At 50.6% G+C, this 22,202-nt stretch overlaps 1 protein-coding gene across 2 annotated transcripts in view; it reads left to right on the top strand.

Annotated features, from left to right (window-relative positions):
* Positions 1–22,202, top strand: part of helz (helicase with zinc finger) — a 56,944-nt gene that overhangs the window by 17,201 nt on the left and 17,541 nt on the right. Inside the window, exons 14-23 of one of the 2 annotated variants that reach the window (XM_084441062.1) lie at positions 1,058–1,066; positions 1,525–1,704; positions 2,939–3,040; positions 4,228–4,406; positions 8,318–8,436; positions 10,008–10,153; positions 10,618–10,765; positions 12,160–12,343; positions 14,558–14,786; positions 19,916–20,192. In XM_084441062.1, coding sequence (XP_084297188.1) covers positions 1,058–1,066; positions 1,525–1,704; positions 2,939–3,040; positions 4,228–4,406; positions 8,318–8,436; positions 10,008–10,153; positions 10,618–10,765; positions 12,160–12,343; positions 14,558–14,786; positions 19,916–20,192 — 1,573 coding nt within the window. The remainder of the gene's footprint in view (positions 1–1,057; positions 1,067–1,524; positions 1,705–2,938; positions 3,041–4,227; positions 4,407–8,317; positions 8,437–10,007; positions 10,154–10,617; positions 10,766–12,159; positions 12,344–14,557; positions 14,787–19,915; positions 20,193–22,202) is intronic. The other variant, XM_084441063.1, reaches the window with a different exon arrangement.

Below are 22,202 nucleotides of genomic sequence, written 5' to 3'. Positions count from 1 at the left end.
CTTTGCAGTTGTGGTTTCCAGTCTAAGCGGATAGTGATCTCCCCCCCAGTCCAAAAACAGCTCTACCCATAAACCTATGATGCAATGCGGCAAGAACTTCTTCCTGAATAGGTTACTTCGTTTGTTACAGTATGTCCGTTTTATTCTAATTCGTAGCGACTGGCGAGACTAGGCTGCTCGATTCAGCATTTGTGTGATAGGATACCGGTAGGCTCTAGACCGGAAACTAAACGAATAGAAACCAGGGGAGAGCCTGGTGACGTGAGGCTAGGCTACTTGTGAAGGGTTTGCCTGTTTGATCGTGTCTCGTCGCCGTGGTTATAGGCAGGTTAAGACATTCAACCCGAGCCGCGCTTCAAACAAACATAACATTACATTACGAAGTGTGTCCTGTTCATCACATAGGCTAGCCTATAGCCCACATTTTCATCAGAAAAAGTAATACAAGGATCAAATTTTCAAAATAAAATGTTAGCCTGTTTTAATAATGGGAATTAATATCACCGGACATTATTATTATTATTATTTTGCCAGTTAATTGGGAGTCCTCGATCACGCCGGTGTGATTAAATCACGTGACTGGTTCAACACGGTGCAGAATGTAAACAAACCACAGTATGAAAAATAACTATCAGGTCATATAGGTGAGATTGTGCTGAAAAAATACCATATTTGTCATGGTTAACGTGTTTAAATGTGATATAGAAAGTCAAAATCAAAAGTAGCCAAAATAGCAGAATCTGGCAAATAGCTGACTCCTAAGGGTTAAATAACATTAATTACCGGATATCAGGTGTGTGTGTGTGTGTGTGTGTGTAGAAACACGCATATTTTCTCACCGCTTACCATTCAGACTCGACCGCTCTTCCATCGACTGTGCGGAGCTGCTCTCCAGCACCACGGCCCTCTCTCCATATCTCTCATCATCATCATCACATTGTTTTTCAGCACAGTTTAACCCTCCTCCTCCTCCTCCTCTTCCTCCTCCTCCTAACCCCCTGTCCTCCTACTGATCCCACCCCCACCCCTCCCCCCGTCTATAAAAACACATCCACAGGCCGTCACGGTACGTAGCGCTGCCATGGCACAGCTGAGCTCCCAGCTCTGGGGGCACAGAGACTAGTCTAGCTAATGAGGACTGTGGTGACAAGGAGCTAGACACACACACTCATGTACCACACGCACACACACAAACACTCACACATATACACACACTCATGTACTACACACACAAACACACACACACACGTACTAAACATACAAACACACACGAACACACACTCATACTTTGCACACACACACACGTAAACATACAAAGACGCGCGCACACACACTTGCGTACAAAAACATACACATGTATAAACACACAGCTATCCTCCCCTCTCTGTCCGTACAGTTGAGACTCAAGGCCGACGCGCATGCGTGCCCGTACACACACACACAGACACACACACACACACACACGCCCTCCTCTTGCCCTGTCTCACCGCCCTCCCTCTCCCTCTCCCTCCTCCACGGCCGCAGGCAGTGGGACGAGCAGCTGGACCCGCGGCTGAACGCGAAGCAGAAGGAGGCCATCCTGGCCATCACCACGCCCCTGGCCGTGCCGCTGCCCCCCGTGCTCATCATCGGCCCCTACGGCACGGGCAAGACCTTCACCCTGGCGCAGGCCGTCAAGCACATCCTCCGGCAGGACGACAGCAGGTGAGGGCCCCGGGGAGGAGGGGGGCGGGTACAAAAAGGTCATGGGTGAGGGGCCCCCCTTCCCTGTGGGTTTGACATTTGGCGCAGAGAAAAACGTTTGGCGGAAAATCGTCTGGCGGCAAAATTGTGGTTACAGGGCGAATTTTCGAGTGACTCACTCGGCGATAAGTGGGTCGCGTGGCGCCGATCGTCTGAATATACGTCTTTTTTTGGAGCGAGGCGCGTGATTGGTTTGATCCATTTCTGGGGGTGGGTGCTCTCTCCCCCTCGAGCGATCCAGAGTGGCCAGTGATCTGTCCGGTTTGTTTACTGTGACGGATGCTGCACTGCTTTCTAACAAAATATTTTTCCTCTCCTCACAATTTCTGTTTCGTCTCTCGCATTGTGGAGACGGTGACAGATAAGTGTGTTTTTTTTAAGAAAAAAAAAAAAAAGTATTAAAAATGACTATAACCCGATCGTTCCCTGGATATTGAAGCAGTAACTGATGAGACGGTCTGGTATATGGCCAATATACCACGGGTTGTGCTGCGGTCATAGGTGCAGAGTGTCGTCGACCAGTACAACCTGTGGTATATATTGGCCATATACCACAAACCCAGAGGGAGCTATTGCTTTTGTACCATGATTAAATCATTGGGAAACAATATGGGATAAATACTGACTATTTCAGTGTCTTTTGCCTACACAAAACATTTGCATTGTATCAGATGACTTTGTAGGGATGCTACTGCTCTCCCAGATGATGATAATATTGCCACATTAGCTACACAGGGACGGAAAGCTAGCTTTTCAGCTAATGTAGTGCAGTAATAACAGTAAACCCGCGGTATATCGTCAATACACAACGGCTCTTAACCAGTCTGATTGCGAGGTGGGAACTACCCGTCGTATAAATGACGTTAGTTTTTACAGTGCAATATTCATCTCAAACTCTCCCGCTGAATTAGGTTACATATTGTATGGATGATGATTAATAATGGATATTTTAAAAGCTGATACAAGAGAAGGATCTCCCAAAGACCGTCGCCTTGTTTGTCCAGTTTTAAAGAAGCAGGCACGTTAATGGGCACTTCCACCTTCCTGGCGTGCTAGAGGCGTGCTATTTCAAGGGACATTCGCCGCACTTCATCTGTGAGAAGTGTTCTAGAATCGTCTGTGTGACATGAGAATATGAATAAAATGATCCTGACTCGGAACAATGTTTAACACGCTTCTTCCCTCCTTGTCCCAGGGTCCTCATTTGCACCCATTCCAACAGTGCAGCGGACTTGTACATAAAGGACTACCTTCATCCATATGTAGAAGCGGGCAACACTCACGCCAGACCTCTCAGGTAAGAATGCAAGCATTGGCTGTCACACACACACACACACGCTCGCTCACTCACTCCTAGTCCCGCCTCAAATGTGACTGTGCATCACTGCAATTCCGCCCTTAAGGAATAAGTAGCCTTGAGAACTAATGGTTCTCGAGCCTAGTGGCCCATAGGGTAACCTATCCCCCGATTCCTTAGTATGAGGCAGCTTGAGGTACAAGTCCACCCCCTGGACGTGACGCTAGTATGGCGCAGGGACTTACCCCCAATCCGACCCTTGATGCTGTGTACCAAGCAGGGAGACATTGGGTACCATTTTGTGTAATCTTTATGACTCGGCTGGGGATCGAAACCCCAACCTCCCAATCTCAGGGTGGACACTCAAACCACAAGGCCACTGAGCTGATTTCCGCCCCTAAGGACGAGAGTGATATTGTCCCTGTCCTCAGCCTAGAGGGCAGGGACAGTCTGGGGGCGTCCAGGTGAACAAAATGACTTGTTTCACATGACTGGAGGACTGATACCGGTGTGCCCCTGGGTCAGTCCCGCTGTAATCACTTCATCAGGGCCGTTTCCCCCCTGAGGGCAAGCGGAGCCGGTCAAGTGAGACGTCTCTTAAGTGTGTGTGTACGTTTGTGTATGTGCTGTCTGGAATCAGGGATTAGTCAGCAGCCATAGGTCAGGTGTCCTTGTGAGATCCTTCAGGCCCCCCAAAAAAAGAGGAAGGGATGTGGACCAGCGGGCTAGTTTGAAAACGCCAGGTGTGAGATACCGGGGGGGGTCCTTTTTCAATGGAATTCATCAGGCTTTGGAAATGGATGTGATCCGCTACATTTGATTTCTGTGCAATCGGGCGATCAACATTATCCAAAAAGGCCCCGAGTGCGAAATGGATCCTCAATCGAAAACGGGCTTGCTGTATTCACAAAATAACCCGTCCCATTTGCACTTCTTTGTTTGGGATAGATATTTACAGTTAGGTTGGACGTTGACGCAACACAAAAAAGAAAGTCTGCACATAAAGCACACCATCAAATGTTTTATTTAAAATCCATTGTGGTGGTGTACAGAGCCAAAATGATAAAATTGTGTCAATGTCCAAATATTTATGGTCCTAGTTGCTGTTTTACTGACAGATTTACGTACGTGGTCTCACCGTGATGATGAATAACCCCCCCCCCCCCCCTTCGCTCTCTCTCCTCCAGGGTATACTTCAGGAACCGCTGGGTGAAGACTGTCCACCCTCTGGTGCAGCAGTACTGTCTGATCTCCAGCACGCAGTTCACCTTCCAGATGCCCGACCGCGAGGACATCCTCAGGCATCGAGTGGTGGTGGTCACCCTCAGCACCTCCCAGTACCTCTGCCAGCTCGACCTGGAGCCTGGTGAGTGGTTCCTCCGCGCCGGCGCTAACACAGCTAACGGCTAATTTCGCATAGGCTAATGCCGGGGTTGCTAATCGCTATCCTAGCGGTACGCCCGGTCAACAGGTTTGTTTATTTCAATTGTTTACACAACATTGCAGTTTTGTTTCAAAGCCTTGAGGAGTCAACAGAATTGACAACAGGGCCTGAAATTACGATTTCTGCACGTACGCTGCTGAGTGCTCATCTTTGATCAGCCCAGAAGTTTCCCACATCCCTCTCGGCAGGAGACAGACATGGAGCGTCTGGAGGCAGCGAAAGGACTCTTAAGTTGTGTAAAAAAGACACTGAAAACAAACCAGTTTGTCAGTGTGAGCTAATAACCGCCTTTAATGTCTCGGGAGACTTTGTCCGTTGCTTAGGAACACCATCTGCCTGTATCGAACGCACTTTACATCATTAGAACCCCCCACCCTCCTCCTCTCTCTCTCTCCTCCGTTTCATCTCCCTCTCCTGATGGCAATCACTGCCAAATGAGCCGAATGGAAACCACCCGCCTGGCTATCCTTCACAGTGACAACAAATCGTTGGTCCTGTACAGGTGCCCCCTACCCGGTTGCATTGTCAATTATCTTTTTAGTGTCTGATTTGTTAATTTGGGGTGGGTTTGTTTGTTTGCTTAGATCCCCATTAGCTACTGTATGTTAACAGTAGATACTCTTCGTAAGGTCCCGTAACAATATTTCATATACAGTATATCCATACAAATCCTTGCCATTCATACTCACTGTGAAGACACTACATAACAAAACAATAACAGTACAATACAGTACATAACAGAATATTACACAACCACTAAAACACACACCAACAACAACTCAAAACCTGTCTAATACATGCGATAGCTCTATTATAATGTAATCTCTTAATTGAAAAAAGTAATTTAACATCTCATCCATTAAATCGGTAATAAAAGTGGGATGGATAGCTCTCTGCCTACAGTAGCCGATATCCAGTTATAATCAAAAACATGAAAACAGAGCCTCATTGTGTTCTACTTCTACACCATTTCTAGTGTGAACAAATACAGGCTTGACCTATTAAACCTGTTGCATTTCTTTTTCCTCCATCATTAACTGTTCTGTGTTAAACTGGTTCTACACGGAGGCAACAGAAAACGACCCTCAGACAACTGTCGAGTTCCCCCCTCTCCATCTGCATGCTTCATGCCCTGGTGTGCGTGCGTGCGTGCGTGCGTGCGTGCGTGCGCGCAGTATAGGGGAACTCAATTTTGATCAAATTTCTCCGCCAACACCGTCCTCTGTCCTCCCTCTCCTCTCTACTAATTGTGGCCATCCCTCCATTCCACCACTTTCCATTAGCTGAATGGTGTGTGTGTGTGTGAATATTTGCAGGGATAGCAGGTATGGAAATGCAATTTCCTATCTCGCTGTAGGTCTTAGAAGGCTCCCAACAAGCAGGTCCCGAGTGCACCATTTAAATATCACTCACACACACACACACACACACGTGAAGAGCATCCTTTACACTCCCCCCCCCCCAGTAGTCCGCGGCCCCTGGAATGAGACGGAGACGTAATTGGCCGCGTACATCACTCCCGTGCATTTCCTCTCGGCTCTGTCTTATTGGTGGACAGAGGAGGGAGGGCGGGCAGCGGCAGAGTCCTCCTCTGTGGCGATTGGTCGTGGGCCGTGCCAGGAGGAGGTCCCCCACGGCGCCTGTCGTTAATAAGTTAGGCTGTTTAGGGTTTACGGCGCTTCGGGGGGGCTCTGCCGCCGTCTTTACTTGCCGTTGACAAATGGGACAATTCTGCGCTCCTGGGCCATGTTCAGGAAACATGCAGAGGAATGCGTCATCGTGTTTTGCTGCTGGAATGTGAGGCTGTGCATACTAACAGCTTCTGTTCACCTTATTTTACAATTTTCTCTCTCTCTCTCTCTCTATCTGACACACACACGTGATCTCACAAACACATACACAAGCGCACTCTTTCTCTCTCACACACAAACACAATCACACAAACACACTCGCATACAAACACGCTCACTCTCTCACACAAACATGCTCTCTCACACACGCATACGCACTCTCTCTCTCACGCGCGCATTCTCTCATATGTTCTCCCTGCTCTACTATCCTATGCCTTTTCATCCTGCTCCTCTCAGGACCACACGTTGGAGCTCCGCTCTGCTGTTTCAAAGCCTCCAGCAGCCCAGCTCTGGTGTACACAGGCTGCCGAGGCCCAGAGAGAGACACGGGGGGAGAGAGACACGGGGGGAGAGAGACACGGGGGGAGAGAGACACGGGGGGAGAGAGACACGGGGGGAGAGAGAGACACGGGGAGAGAGAGAGACACGGGGAGAGAGAGAGACACGGGGAGAGAGAGAGACACGGGGAGAGAGAGAGACACGGGGAGAGAGAGAGACACGGGGAGAGAGAGAGACACGGGGGGAGAGAGAGACACGGGGGGAGAGAGACACGGGGGGAGAGAGACACGGGGGGAGAGAGAGACACGGGGGGAGAGAGAGACACGGGGAGAGAGAGAGACACGGGGAGAGAGAGAGACACGGGGAGAGAGAGAGACACGGGGGGAGAGAGAGACACGGGGGGAGAGAGACACGGGGGGAGAGAGACACGGGGGGAGAGAGACACGGGGAGAGAGAGAGACACGGGGAGAGAGAGAGACACGGGGAGAGAGAGACACGGGGGGAGAGAGACACAGGGGGAGAGAGAGACACGGGGGGAGAGAGAGACACGGGGGGAGAGAGAGACACGGGGGGAGAGACGGGGAGAGACGGGGAGAGACGGAGAGAGAGACGGGGAGAGACGGAGAGAGAGACGGGGAGAGACGGAGAGAGACACGGGGAGAGACGGAGAGAGACACGGGGAGAGACGGAGAGAGACACAGAGACGGAGAGAGACACAGAGACGGAGAGAGACACAGAGACGGAGAGAGACACAGAGACGGAGAGAGACACAGAGAGAGACACGGAGACAGAGAGAGAGACACACGGAGAGAGACACACGGAGAGAGAGACATGGGAAGAGAGAGACATGGGAAGAGGGAGAGAGACACGGGGAGAGAGAGAGGCACGGGGAGAGAGAGACACGTGGAGAGAGAGAGACATGTGAAGACAGACATGGAGAGGAAGGCTGGAAAACTGACAGAAATATGTTTGACTTATCTTTGAAAGGGCCAATCAACTGATGTAATAACATAACTAACACACACAACTGGTACTGTAGGGTATGGTTACCCTTAAATGTCTCCATTCGCCGAATCGCCTCCAGTCTGAAACCTTTGTTTTATGTAATTGGTGAGACCTACCTTATCATCATATTTATCCAAGACATTATTGCGTAGTGGACAGTAGACGATGTGGCGGCCTCCGCTGACTCCCTATAGCGACCAGTCTCCCATTGAGTGATTCATTCGTACCCGTTGAGTCCGATGTTTCGGGTGTCCCAGGGGGGCACCGGTGGTCTCGGGACGCCAATGACCAGTGTTTCACCAACGACTTGACCTTGGCACGTTTGACCTTGACCTCAGCGCTACACCGCCGGCTGTCAAATGAGACGGACTCCAACAGCGGGACTCCCAAGAGGCGTGACGATGGCCTGTAGCGCCAAGACTGGGAACGCAACCCAAAATGACCTCGACAACCAGGCCTCCTCACCACCTCCTTCTGGGATTATTGCTTTTAAACAAACAAACAAAACAAAACGACAAACGGACACTTTTTTTTATTTTTGGGTCATCTGAGCGATTTCAGTTACTCATTCCCACCACATCTCCACTGACCCGTTTTGAAGAACTACGGTGATTTTGAGACGGGCAGCAGGAAGCGCCCAACGACGGTCTCAACGCGTGTTTCCTGTGTGTCCCCCCCCCCCCCCCTCCCCCCCTCCAGGGCTCTTCTCTCACATCCTATTGGATGAGGCGGCCCAGGCCATGGAGTGCGAGACCATCATGCCTTTCGCTCTGGCCGGCAAGAGCACCCGCATCGTGCTGGCCGGGGACCACATGCAGGTAGGTCACATGACGGGGGGGCTTATTAACCTCTGACCCCTTTGAGGGGTTCAGTGCCGGATTGGGAACCAGGTTATTGTCTGAAGTCCTTTTTTCTAGCTGGCGGGAAGGAGGCACCCCCCCCCCCCGCCTACCCCTCCCCCCGCCCTTTCCAGCCAGCTAAAAAAAAAAAAAAGGTTCTTGACAGAGGCATGTTTCCTTATCAAGTCCTGTTGGAGGGAACCGAGGAGTCAGCAGTGGGTTCAGATGAGCCTCCGGTAGAGAATTGGTTTTTAATTGTTTTCATTATGTCCTCCCTGCGCTCCTCGTCGGGGACCGGAGCTCCGAACAAATGAACGCCGCAGTTCTCCTGTCGCCGCGTCACCCGTCTGTCTGGTGTCTTTATCTCCGTCTCATTTCCGTGTAGTTACCCCCCCCAACATCTTCATCTATTGTGTATCGTCTTTGTCTGTTTCCAAGTACTGTTTTATCCCTGCCTTCTCCTTCCCTCCCTCCACCTCCTCATCCCTCTCTCCCTCCTCCACCTCTTCATCCCTCTCTCTCCTCATCCCCCTCCCTCCTCCACCTCCTCATCCCTCTCTCTCCCTCCTCCACATCCTCATCCCTCTCTCTCCCTCCTCTACCTCCAAATCCCTCTCTCTCCCTCCTCCACATCCTCATCCCTCTCTCTCCCTCCTCTACCTCCTCATCCCTCCACCTCCTCATCCCTCCTTCTCCCTCCTCATCCCTCTCTCCCTCATCCTTCCCTCTCTTCCTCCTCCACCTCCTCCACTTCCTCATCCCTCTCTCTCCCCCCTCCACTTCCCCATCCCTCTCTTTCTCCCTCCTCCACCTCGTCATCCCTCCCTCCTCCACCTCCTCATCCCTCTCTCTCCTCCACCTTCTCATCCCTCTCTCTCCTTCCTCCGGTCTCGTCTCCAGCGTCTCATTATGGCGTCTTGGCCCCGGCTCTCTCTCTCGCCACCCGTCCTCCGGCGTTCTGAGAGCGGCGGCCACGGCTCCCACTGAGCCGACATTTCCCATCGAGCGTTGGGGAGGCTCTCGTTAAAACCGTCCGAAGCGCTCCCCGGGGAGGCTTGGGGTTCTCCGCCTCAGTCCCGTAAGGCGGAGGGGTGGTAATTGGAGTTTGGTTTTGCTCCGGCTGTATCGTATCGGCGTCTTAAAGGGGTTCGGAGGGAGGAAGTGGTGGGGGAGCGAGGCTGCACGGATGCTAACGGATCAAGCCAACGGCCAGGCCCCCTGGGGGGCGGGGGGGGGGGGGGTCAGCCTGCTGTTGTGTTGTGATGCTGGTAGTGTATTATTTAAGTGAAGTTAAATAATACATTGTAATGAAGTTGAACTATGATGTAATGTTTCTCTCTAGTAGCCACTGTGAGTAGCGCCCCCCCCCCCCCCTCCCCCGTCAATCAAAAGAAGACATGAGAAGACTGGATGGCTTTCAGCGTGAACTCCATATCAATTGTTCTGAAGCGCTCTACTTTCTAAATTATTGACTCCTCTGTCGGTCTGTCTCTCTCTCTCTCTCTCTCTCTCTCTCTCTCTCTCTCCACCCCCCCCCCTCCCTCCTCCAGCTCAGTCCGTTTGTGTACAGCGAGTTCGCCCGGGAGAGGAATCTGCACGTGTCACTGTTGGACCGGCTGTACGAGCACTACCCCCCGGAGTTCCCCTGCCGCATCCTGCTCTGCGAAAACTACCGCTCGCACGAGGCCATCATCAAGTAGGTTCAAACTACCGCCAGCACCAGGCCATCGTCATGTTAGGTAGTGGGTGTGGCACACGGGGTGAGACGGGCGGCGGTGCATCGTACCGGCACCAGGTATGGTCAAATGTTTACCGCTAGTTCCTAAGTGTGCCCACCAAAGAAAAAAAGTAAGGTATGAAAAATATATATATATAAAAATATAAAAATCGAATATATTATATATATCTGAATGAGCTGAAAACGGATGAATGCACAGTTGAATCAAGTAGATGAGTGTACGTATCAGTCTGTTCTGATTGGCTGGGGAGGAGTGGAGCGTGGGCGGGCTGAGGGGATTTGCTTCACGCCTGAAGGAGAGATGCTGCAGTCGGCTTATCGACCCTGTCAGTCAAACAATCCCCACCGCGGTGATACCTGTTTGAAATGGTAGAACTCTGTAAGTAATTCTTACAACCTCTGCCCCCTCCCCTCCCCCCCAGCTACACGTCAGAGCTGTTCTACGACGGCAAGCTGATGGCGAGCGGGAAGCAGCCGTCCCACAAGGACTTCTACCCACTCACCTTCTTCACGGCGCGTGGTGAAGACGTGCAGGAGAAGAACAGCACCGCCTACTACAACAATGCCGAGGTAAACTACTGCCCTTTAACCCCGAAACAACCGCCCTTTAACCCCGAAACAACCGCCCTTTAACCCCGAAACAACCGCCCTTTAACCCTGAAACAACCGCTCTTTAACCCTGAAACAACCCCTCTTTAACCCCGGAACAACCGCCCTTTAACCCCGAAACCACCGCCCTTTAACCCCGAAACCACCGTCCTTTAACCCCGAAACCACTGCTCTTCAACCCTGAAACAACCGCTCTTTAACACTGAAACCACCGTCCTTCAACCCTGAAACCACCGCCCTTTAACCCTGAAACCACCGCCCTTTAACCCTGAAACCACCGTGCTTCAACCCTGAAACCACCGCCCTTTAACCCTGAAACAACTGCTGAGCAACAAGTTGCTCGTAATGCTCGTTTTTGACAACCTGGACCTTATTTACGACATATTATAAGAAGTTTGACTCACCGAGATCACTTTGGTGTAGTTCGGAGGCCTGTAGAAGAAATTTAAAATCCAGCGCGAGCCAGTATATCCATGTAATGACGGTGGACGGGGCAACGAGAATGCAGTTTCTAAAAATCTATTTTCGGCCGCTAAACGGTTGTTTTCATCAATCAGATTGGATGAATCGACAGTTGAGATTCCTCAACGCGAGGCATTGTAGTGGTTTTCAAATACGGGGTCTTTAGCCTCTGTAATATTATCTTTACACGCCTTTCCCCACTTGCTCCAGCACGCATGCGCACAGACCAGCGCGCAGACTGGCTATTATATCTATTATTAGATATATACTATATTATTATTATATCTATATCTAACTATTATAACAACGATCGTAGCGCAGAGAATGTGAGCCGAAGAATAGCCAGTCTGCGCGCTGGCCTGTGCGCATGCGTGCATTTAAACAGAACCACAGCCCTGGAACCCAGCATGACGCCCGTAATTACAGAACATCTACGATGAAAACCGTGTAGCGCTACGCACTGGTGGTCCACTTGGGTGACCTCGGGACTCTCGCTGCCAGGTTCTGTTCAATCAAATTGTGTCTGTCTACAGCGGCTGCGCCAGCATGTCAGACACGCTCAAGGAATTAGCCAATTGTTAATTGGATAGCACACCTGTGTCACATGCCTAGAAACATCAGCAGCATTTACATAATCTAAACTGATAATCTTGAACTGGAATTGAAATGTCCTGATTAAGTGTGTGTGTGCGTGCGTGCATGTGAGGTTTTCTTGAGCGCATTTGATTCGTTTCGTTTCTAATCAGGCTTCCGCTGGAACAAATTCAAAGGCAAGAAGTTACAAATCCTTTGAATTCTCTTAACCAAAGCTGAAAATCCCCTTCCCCCCCCCCCCCCCCCCCCCCCCCCCTCTTCCTCCTTCTCCTCACTCTCCTCCTCTCCTCCCCTCCCAGGTGTTTGAGATCGTGGAGCGCGTGGAGGAGATGCGCAGGAAGTGGCCAGTGGCGTGGGGCAAGCTGGACGAGGGCAGCATCGGCGTGGTGTCGCCGTACGCCGACCAGGTGTTCCGCATCCGCGCCGAGCTGCGCAAGAAGCGCATGCACGAGGTCAGCGTGGAGAGGGTGCTCAACGTGCAAGGTGAGAGTGCGCGCGTGTGGAACCGCAGAAGAGCGCTTGTTTTGGTAGCACTTGTAGGGTCAAAGCACCCACCCTATGTCCTCTGTGTGTGTGTGTGTGTGTGTGTGTGTGTGTGTGTGTCCGTGAGAGAGACAGAATGGGGACATGCAGTATCAGAAGAGAAAGCAGGCTGTAAGTGCGCGTGCGTGCGTGCGTGTGTGTGTGTGAGAGGGGTAATGCTCCAGTGAGCAGAGCTGCTCTTTCACCTCGTCCTCCCCGCCTCCCCGGAGCGCCGGCCCCGCCCCCCGCAGCCCTCAGAGACACATCTAACATCCCCACTGACAGCACACACACACGCTCTCTAGAGATCATTACCTCGCTCACACACACGGACGGACACACACAGATACAGCAACTGACGCACGCACACACACGTATACAGCAACTAACACACACACCCACACCCAGACAGAAACGGCAACTGACACGCTCGCTCGCTCATGCAGATACAGAAAACATCACTCAAAGACACAGACGCCCTCCCCCGTATGTTCTCCACTCTGGCGTTTCAGATATTGGGAGGCGAGGACCCCTGGCAGAAGACGGGCCGTTGTTATGGTAACCGCCAGACGGGGTATCCTTCCCTAATAAATAAATAAACAAACACACAAACGGAACACAAAATCAGACATGATGGAAAAGGAACGTTAACTGGCGAGTTGAGTTTTCAGCAGGAGCACGCATCTCCACCCAAACATCAGCAGTCCGTAGAACAACACTCTTGGTGAACGGGATGGAGGTAGATGGTACGTTGATATTGATAAACGCTAAACGGACTGCACTCAATATAGCGCTTTTATCCTAAGTGCTCTACAGTGGCCTCTCGTTCACCCGTTCACACACACATTCACACACCAATGGTGGCAGCTGCCATGCAAGGTGCTAGCCTGCTCATTGGGAGCAATTTGGGGGGGGGGGGGGGTGAACAGTGTCTTGCCTAACTTTTAGCTATGTTATGCTTAGTTGAAGGCAAGTACCTACGTTGTTTGGCTTCCGCCTGTGATGAAAATCAATTTCACATAACGCTATTGTTTTTCGGCAAAATGTCCTTACTGTAAGGAGGCAACTTGGAGTGTCTTCACGTTAAATACAAAAAAATGCAAAATTGAATAAAAGGAGTGACTGGTTGCTCATTCCCGGTGTTCAGAATGAACAATGAAGATGGTACTGGGAATCCCAGCTTCCCAGGTCCCAGTGAGCAGCCTTAGTCTGACTCAACGCATGTATGTGTTGAGGATAAGCCTCGTCATTTTGTTTATTTTACTACTACTACTACGTGAACTAAGTGTGGAGATGAGGTCTGGCTATGTAGAAGTATGGAGATAGGTCTGACTATGTAGAAGTGTGGAGATAGGTCTGACTATGTAGAAGTGTGGAGACGGGTCTGACTATGTAGAAGTATGGAGACGGGTCTGACTATGTAGAAGTGTGGAGACGGGTCTGACTATGTAGAAGTGTGGAGACGGGTCTGACTATGTAGAAGTGTGGAGACGGGTCTGACTATGTAGAAGTGTGGAGACGGGTCTGACTATGTAGAAGTGGGGAGACGGGTCTGACTATGTAGAAGTGTGGAGACGGGTCTGACTATGTAGAAGTGTGGAGATAGGTCTGGCTATGTAGAAGTGGGGAGATAGGTCTGGCTATGTAGAAGTGGGGAGACGGGTCTGACTATGTAGAAGTGTGGAGACGGGTCTGACTATGTAGAAGTGTGGAGATAGGTCTGGCTATGTAGAAGTGGGGAGATAGGTCTGGCTATGTAGAAGTGGGGAGATGGGTCTGGCTATGTAGAAGTGGGGAGATAGGTCTGGCTATGTAGAAGTGGGGAGATGGGTCTGGCTATGTAGAAGTGGGGAGACGGGTCTGACTATGTAGAAGTGTGGAGATAGGTCTGGCTATGTAGAAGTCTAGAGACAGGTCTGGCTATTGTAGAATTTCTCGTTCAATATGGGTTAAGAAGCAAAAGAGTTACCAGAATTGATTCATCCAAGGATCGGAACTGAAAAAACGTGGATGGGTGCATCTCTAGAACCGGAGGCCGCGTATCGAGCCCGCCGTCCTGCGTCCGCACTCCTCGCGTTCGCCCCCGGTCCGGCTGCGAACAACGCCGCTCGCTCGACCCCATCCTAGTCATCCTCCTCCTCCTCATCCTCCCCCTCCTCCTCCTCTCTCCTCCAGGGAAGCAGTTCCGCGTCCTGTTCCTGAGCACGGTGCGCACGCGCCACACCTGCAAGCACAAGCAGACGGCCATCAAGCGCAAGGAGCAGCTGGTGGAGGACTCGACGGAGGACCTGGACTACGGCTTCCTGTCCAACTACAAGCTGCTGAACACCGCCATCACCCGCGCCCAGTCCCTGGTGGCCGTGGTGGGAGACCCCATAGCCCTCTGCTCCGTGGGCAGATGCAGGTAGGCGGGCGGGGACTGCTTGGTGGGGCGGTGTGTGCGTGTGTGCGTGCACTCGAGATTAACCCACATTTAAAATGATCTCAGCCAATGTATTATTCACTACAGTACATTGCTTGTGTGTGTGTGTGTGTGTGCCAGCTGTGCAGGAAGGGGCACAGCGGGGGTACGTCTCCCAGCCAGGCCTGCTCGCCAACACCGCGTACGCATACACACACACACAGAGCCTCTTCAGTATTGTCCCCCCTCCCTCCCCCCCACTGTGTGTCAGCTTACTATGACATGGCAGAGCTCGGAGGCTGGGGGAGGCGTTCGCCGGTCGCTGGCGAGCTGGGGTGCAGCGATGACTAATGAAGTGGGCGTACTGTGGCCGAAATGTTAGTTTTTACCTCAGTGGTGGTTAAAGAAGTGGGTGTATACTGTGGTAGAGGTCTTCACGGGTCGGGTATACCCGAGGGACCCGAGACCCGACCCGAGACCCGTACGGGTTCGGGTCCACGTTTCCTCGTTTTATTATGGTCAGTCGGGTCCGGGTCGGATCCCATTCTATTACCGTCGGTCCCGGGTCTGTTTATCATTATGTGTAATACCCGAGTGGATCTGAGAAGATCCGTGATCAGCGCAGCGCTGAATCGTTTCTTTTTTTTAATCATTATTTTCTTTTGGCGCGCAGCGCTGAATCTCACGAGAGAAACGCATGCGTGATTGCGAGTTGAGACAGAGCGGGGAAAATAGCAAACAAAGAAAGATGGACCTCGTTAGCAGCTTGTCTGATGTTAAACTAAAGTTACAGAATAATGAATATAAAGAGGTCAAACCCACCGGCACCTCTTCTGTCTGGGCCAACTTCATGCATATTGTCAACAAAGAGGAGAAGAAAGTAGGCGCTGTTATAAATAGCGATTGATTTCATATTGCCTAGACTAGTTCTTCACGTTAGGTCTTTCTGTTTTGATCGATTATTTGATTGATTGTATGAGGCTACCATATGTTGTAGGGAGACTACGACCTGATAAACGTTTTTAGCAGTGTGGCATTTTAGTAGCAACTTTAAATAGTCTGTCGGATCCGCCGACCCGACCCGAACTCGGGTCTCTGTCCTACTCCTGCTCTCGGACATTTATCGGATCGGGTCTGTAATGTCTCGGGACAAATTCGGGTCGGTATATTTTTTTTTTTCAAATGATCGGATCCAGTCGGATCTCGGAACGAATTTATCGGATCCATTCGGGTTCGGGTCCGTCTTTTTGGACCCGAGAAGACCTCTATACTGTGGGTCCATGGGTAAAGAAGTGGGTGTACTCCATATCAGGGTTTCCGTTAGCCGGTAATTACCGGTTTTTGTCCGGAAAAATCTGTTGAAGTCCGATATATTAAAATCTCTCCGGTCATAATGTCCGGACACAATAATTCCCCCTAATTGTATTAGGCGTACAATAGGCTAAAATAAAATTTCCATATATTATGATTCCTTATGAATATAAAAAAAACTAATAGGCCTATTCATTTTGTTCCGTTAATGTTTAGGCTACTGCATATGCGATGAAAAAATAGCCGTAAGATAAATCTGCCTATAGGCTAGCGGGCCACCATAGCAAGCGAGAGGGAGCCCGATGCATAGGCCCATTAATATCGAATGGAAATTAGCCTATGCATGTTGTAAGTTCTTACACTTTATTTAAGGAGGCTATATTTATTTTCAAAGAGTTTTGTTCTTTTTGTTCTATTTTAGCCTATCTGATAAAAGGCCGAAATTAGGCTATAGGCCTAGCCTATGAATTCCAATCAACGCAGCCGTAGGCCTTAAATTAAAATGTTACGAGAAGCCTACATGTCGCACTTTTAAATACAAATGTTATCTAGACATGCATTATGGCATTTCTTTATTTAGCCCAGCCCGCCTATCAGTTGTTTCTCAACAGTTATGTCCTCCTCATCCTCATAGCCTACTGCAATGTCCATGGTTATAATGACGCTGTTTTATTGATAAAAAGGGTAGGCTAAAACTGGAAGGAGAAATTAGTAAACACATATTACTGTCGCGAATCCCAAACCAATTAGCCTACATCCTCAAATCCGATTCATGCAATTGAAGTAAACATTCATGTTCTAGCCTACAGTCGCAATTCAAAGCTGATTTGATTGATAGATTTGACTATTTTTGTGGCTGTGCAATTACATATGGGCCTATAGCGCATGGAATCATGACAGCCTATCACACATTTAATCATACGGATGCGAAATAAGACAATAAATGGCATATATAAGCTACACAACGGCCAATCACCGCGACAAACACCTATAATAGGCCTAATATCATATTATAATATAATGACCGGAATTTCTCCAGTTTGTCCTGAAAAGTCTAATCTTCCCGGACACATTGAGTACCGATTTTCTCTAACGGAAACCCTGCTCCATATACCTCCATATACCCTCCACCAGGGATGAGACGGTATACCGTAAAACCGTGAACCGCGGTATAAAATGTCCACGGTATTAGAACCGTGACATTCTCTGTGTTTACGGTATTACCTTTACGGTATTACACAAAAATGCGCTGCTGAAACTTCACATTTCAAGTTGCTTGCAACAGTTAATTTTGTTATTTAATATAAGCTTGCTATTAATAAACTGAGCTTAATTACAATAGTGTGTATTTTCCTTCCATCATGTGTTGCACTGTAGTTCCTTCAAAGTAAATTACTTGTTTTATTTATGTGTTGGGGAGGTGAAATGCCGTATACCGTGAAATACCGTAAACTGTACCGTGTAACTAGATACCGTACCGTAATGCAAAAATCCATACCGTCTCATCCCTACCCTCCACTACACCACTGGTGACAAGTGAGAGGCTTGACGTCTGAAGACCGCTCCATCCTACGTGCGCATACAAACGCACACACACATTCTCTCACAAGCACAAATGTACACAGCCTACAAAGAGACCCCAGCTGCAGGCCCCCCCGTCGCCGTCACCATGGCAACTGTTGCGCATCAGCCAATCGCGGCGTGTCCGTCTGCGCCGGGCTTGTTTAGAAATGTCAGCCTGGGGAGATGGCAATTAAATCGATGCGTCCAAAACGGAAGCTCTGCTCCGCGGGCTCTTCAACTGACCACCCGGAGAGAGACGCATCCTGAGAGAGAGAGAGAGAGAGAGAGAGACAGACCCTGAGAGAGAGAGAGAGAGACACACCCGGAGAGAGACACCCGGAGAGAGACGCACCCTGAGAGAGACAGAGAGAGAGAGAGAGAGACAGACCCTGAGAGAGAGAGAGAGAGAGAGACAGACCCTGAGAGAGAGAGGCAGAGAGACACAGGGAGAGAGAGAGACACACCCTGAGAGAGGCAGAGAGAGAGACAGACCCTGAGAGAGAGAGAGAGACACACACCCTGAGAGAGAGAGAGAGGCAGAGAGAGAGAGACACACCCTGAGAGAGAGACATTGAGAGAGAGAGACAGGGAGAGAGAGACACACGCCCTGAGAGAGAGGGAGAGAGAGAGAGGGACACATCCTGAGACCGAGAGAGGGGGAGAGACAGAGGGAGACGGAGACAGAGAGACGCACCCTGAGAGCGACAGAGAGGGGGAGAGACGGAGAAAAGGAGATGGGCAGAGAGAGAGAGAGAGGGGCAGAGAGAGTCCCAGCAAGCACGCACACATACCCCCCCCATATATTAATGTGTAGTAATGGGGTGATGGTGCTTCCAGGGTTGGTCTACAGCCTGTCTGGTCAGACTGCCCCATCAGCGTAGCTACAGTACATCAAGACCGGACGCTTCAGCCAGCCAGGGAAACCTGTGTGTGCGTGCGCGTGCGTATACTTGATCTGCAGCGACTTGTACGGGCTATTTTTCGCTGCCCGACTCCCAATAAGGCGAGATCGTCCACACACACACACTCCTACCCCCAGCCGTCAACTGTAATAAAAACGCAAGTGTCACCTTCGCTCATGATTCTCTACGCTCTCTCTGTGTTGTTTAAGGACACTCAGACACTTGACTCAGAGCCTTGCCTGACGGGCAGCTCCAGCTGTAACCAGTGAGAGTATTAGTAACGTAGCCCCGCCCTGCCCCCGGTTCTCCAATCGGACCTCGCTCCTTTGCCTCAGCTCATCCCCGTAAAATTGAACCTCGCCTCGGTGATCCGTCTGAAGTGTCGCACCCACAACCTGCTATTTTTTTTCCCCTCGTGATTTTGTCATGAGAACGCATTGAGAGACCCTCTCTGTCTGTCTGTCTCTCTCTCTCTCTCTCTCTCTCTCTCTCTCGCTCTCTCTCATTCTCTCGCTCTCTCTCTTTCGCGCTCTCTCTCGCTCTCTCTCTCTCTCTCTCTCTCTCTCTCTCTCTCTCTCCTCCCCCCTGGGTGGTGTAGCTGCCACATGCGGGGGGTGTGGGGGTGTGATTCCGCTGAGAGGACAGTGATGAAGAGGAGGCCTGTCACTGTCTGGCGGGGGGGGGGGGGGGCTGATGGCTCATATCACCCCCACTCTCAAGTCCCCCGATATATATGGAAATATAGATGTGATTTCATCAGTATACATGTCGGTGTATATACACACACACACACACACACACACACACAGGCTATACCCTACACGTTCCGGCCGTGCACCAGTGTTCATTTATATTCATTTGTGTACACCGACACACACACACACACACACAACGACACACACACACACACACATCCCCAACACACACACTTCCAGGAACTCCTGAGAGAGCGGGGTTTTTGGAATAGGCCAGCTCCAGCGCGTTTCCCATCCCTACCGCGCAGTCCACGTTAATGCCGCTGTCCTAGCAGGCTGTCATGCATCACTTCCTGATGCGTGATTTGGAGTTGGTTTCCAAGTTTGTCTGCATGGAGACCATGCGTGCGTTAGCGCTAGTGAATGTGCGTGTCGGTCTGTGTGTACGTGAGCGTTGTGTTTCGCGCGCGCCTGTCCCCCCAAACGCTGTCGTGTCAGCGTTACTCGTGTACACCACTTCAGCTCCATGTCTCCGTCTCTCCCCTCTTCCTCCTCTCTCCCTCTCCTCCTCCCCTCTTCATCATCCTCTTCCTTCTCTATCCTCTTCATCGTCCTCTTCCCTCCTCCTCTCCTCCCCTCTCCCCTCCTCTCCTCATTCCAGGAAGTTCTGGGAGCACTTTGTCTCCATCTGCCACGAGAACGCCAGCCTCCACGGGATCACCTTCGAGCAGATCAAGGCCCAGCTGGAGGCGCTGGAGCTGAAGAAGACGTACGTGCTCAACCCGCTGGCCCCTGAGTTCATCCCCCGCGCCCTGCGGGCCCCGCCCCCCCAGCAGCCGCACGGCCCCCACGGTGTCCACCCCCACGCCCACCCCCACGCCCAGGTGCCATCCGGCAAGCCCCCCGGCCCCCAGCAGCAGCAGCAGTCCCCCTCCAAGGTAAGAGCCGGGCGCCGGGGAGAGGGACTTTCCTTTTGGGCTCTGGGTCGTGTTCAAAGGGACGGAGTGTGAAAATCCAAATGGCTCTGCTAGTACCATTCAAACAGAGCGCTCTCTCGCCACGAGGGCCATTTTCCCGGTCGGCGTGGCAAAGAAACATTACTTCTGTTTTGATCCCCTCCACAGTCCGGCCTGTGCTCTTGTTTTTAGAAATGTGTTTTGAAAAGGCCACGAGAGAGGCAGAGACAGAAGGCTCTCATTTAAAATGATGGTGTGTGTGTGTTCAGTGTAAAGGTTAACTAAATCACCCCAGCTGCCAAGGACCTGGATCACCCACTGGGCCTAATGAGCTGCCTCTCTACATCACCCTGCTTTTACACACACACACACACACACACACACACACACACACACACACACACACACCTACCTATACGAGTGCACACTCAGCCAAGATCACACACACACAAACATACAAACACACACCTGTATGACTGCACACACAGCCTAGATCGCGCGCACGCACACACACACAGAGGATCTGGACAGAGAACGGTTCTGCCTAAAAACAAAGACCTGACATAAAGGTCAGTTAGGCTCTGCCATGAGTCTCATGCCAGGGCACGCGCGCGCGCTCACACACTACGTTACTGCTACGTAGCTACGTTACTGCATGCCATGCTGCAGATCTCTCTGTGTGTCTGGAGGAGGGCCAAACTGGCCTTGAATGTCAAACGTATCTCATATCGCTGTACAGTAGAGGAACTCCGCTTGGAACCCGTCAATACGAGAAAGGCCTCGAGCTTGAATCAACGACTTAAAATCCTCTTTAATAATTTCGATACTGAATTATCCAAAGTTTTGATGGGCATTTGAGCATTTTGAAATGGGTACTTCACCCGAACCTTTCATCGTAACAAAAGAGGACTTTTGATGTCTAAATGGATGTGGTGGATCAAATTTGTATCCATACAACCTGTAGACTGCGTGCCCACGCATCTGTCACTAAAACCTAAGTGCAATATTGTGTAATACGGTTCTCCAGCTATCAATTATACAGCAGAGAGAGCTTCACCTAATATATACTGTACGGGGAACGTCCTTTTTGGTGTTCGGCTCGAATTCTGAACGTCAGATGTCGACGGCGCATCGTTCTGACCCCTGAACGTTGATCGGAGGGCAGGCACTAACGCAAGCGGCGCTCCCCCCTTAACGCTTCTCTCCGCTTAACGCTTCTCTCCGCGTCGAACGCAAGGGTGTCGAGGGGCTGTCGTCGTCTGCCATGACTCTTGCCTTCTCATCGTTTCATCGGCGCGCGTCGTGTTGAGAGAGAATGTGTTTAACATGTCCGAGTCGGTCCTCATTAGCGAAGAACGCTAGGGGAAGGGAGATGATGCGCTTTTGACCGTAGCCAGTGGACCAGGAGATAATGTAAATATATTGCATAAGCGTCCCCTACACATACAATACATTATGCATGCTCAGTTCACAACACACACACACACGAGTGTTTGGCTTTGTGTTAATGTATGTCACTGTTACAGTAATTATGTAGGCGACGCGCATCCTCACCACCACCCCGAGCAAGAGCAGAACTGTGGTTGAATGGACATCGCCTCATAAATAATCATCTGTTTGAATGGACATAGCCTCATAAATAATCACGTTGAGGCGTTTATTTTTTTATTTAATAAATATTATTATTATTATTATTATTTTTTATTTTTTATTTTTTTTGAAGCGCTTCAGTGAGGAAAGCAATGAGGAAACCAACAGTGAGTGACATCACCGCCATAGATTAGAAAGTGACACGCGTGACGCGATACGAGTGACCGGGCAGGGGGGGGTTCTGGGTCCGGCTTCCCGGGTCCTCCGAACAGGTGGTTCTGGGAGAGCAGAATGCGTTGAGGTCCCGTCCAGTAGTACTGTGCTGCCTCAGCCCGCCCTGGTCAAAGAAGTCCCTATGTTCCGGGAACATTCCCCCGAGTGTTTTCTAACAGAGCCGATGTG

The sequence above is a fragment of the Borostomias antarcticus genome (assembly GCF_949987555.1).
Source record: "Borostomias antarcticus genome assembly, chromosome: 7".
NCBI lineage: Eukaryota > Metazoa > Chordata > Actinopteri > Stomiiformes > Stomiidae > Borostomias > Borostomias antarcticus.
The sequence above is the reverse complement of the archived record's forward strand: the minus strand, read 5'-3'. Positions and strand labels throughout refer to the sequence as shown.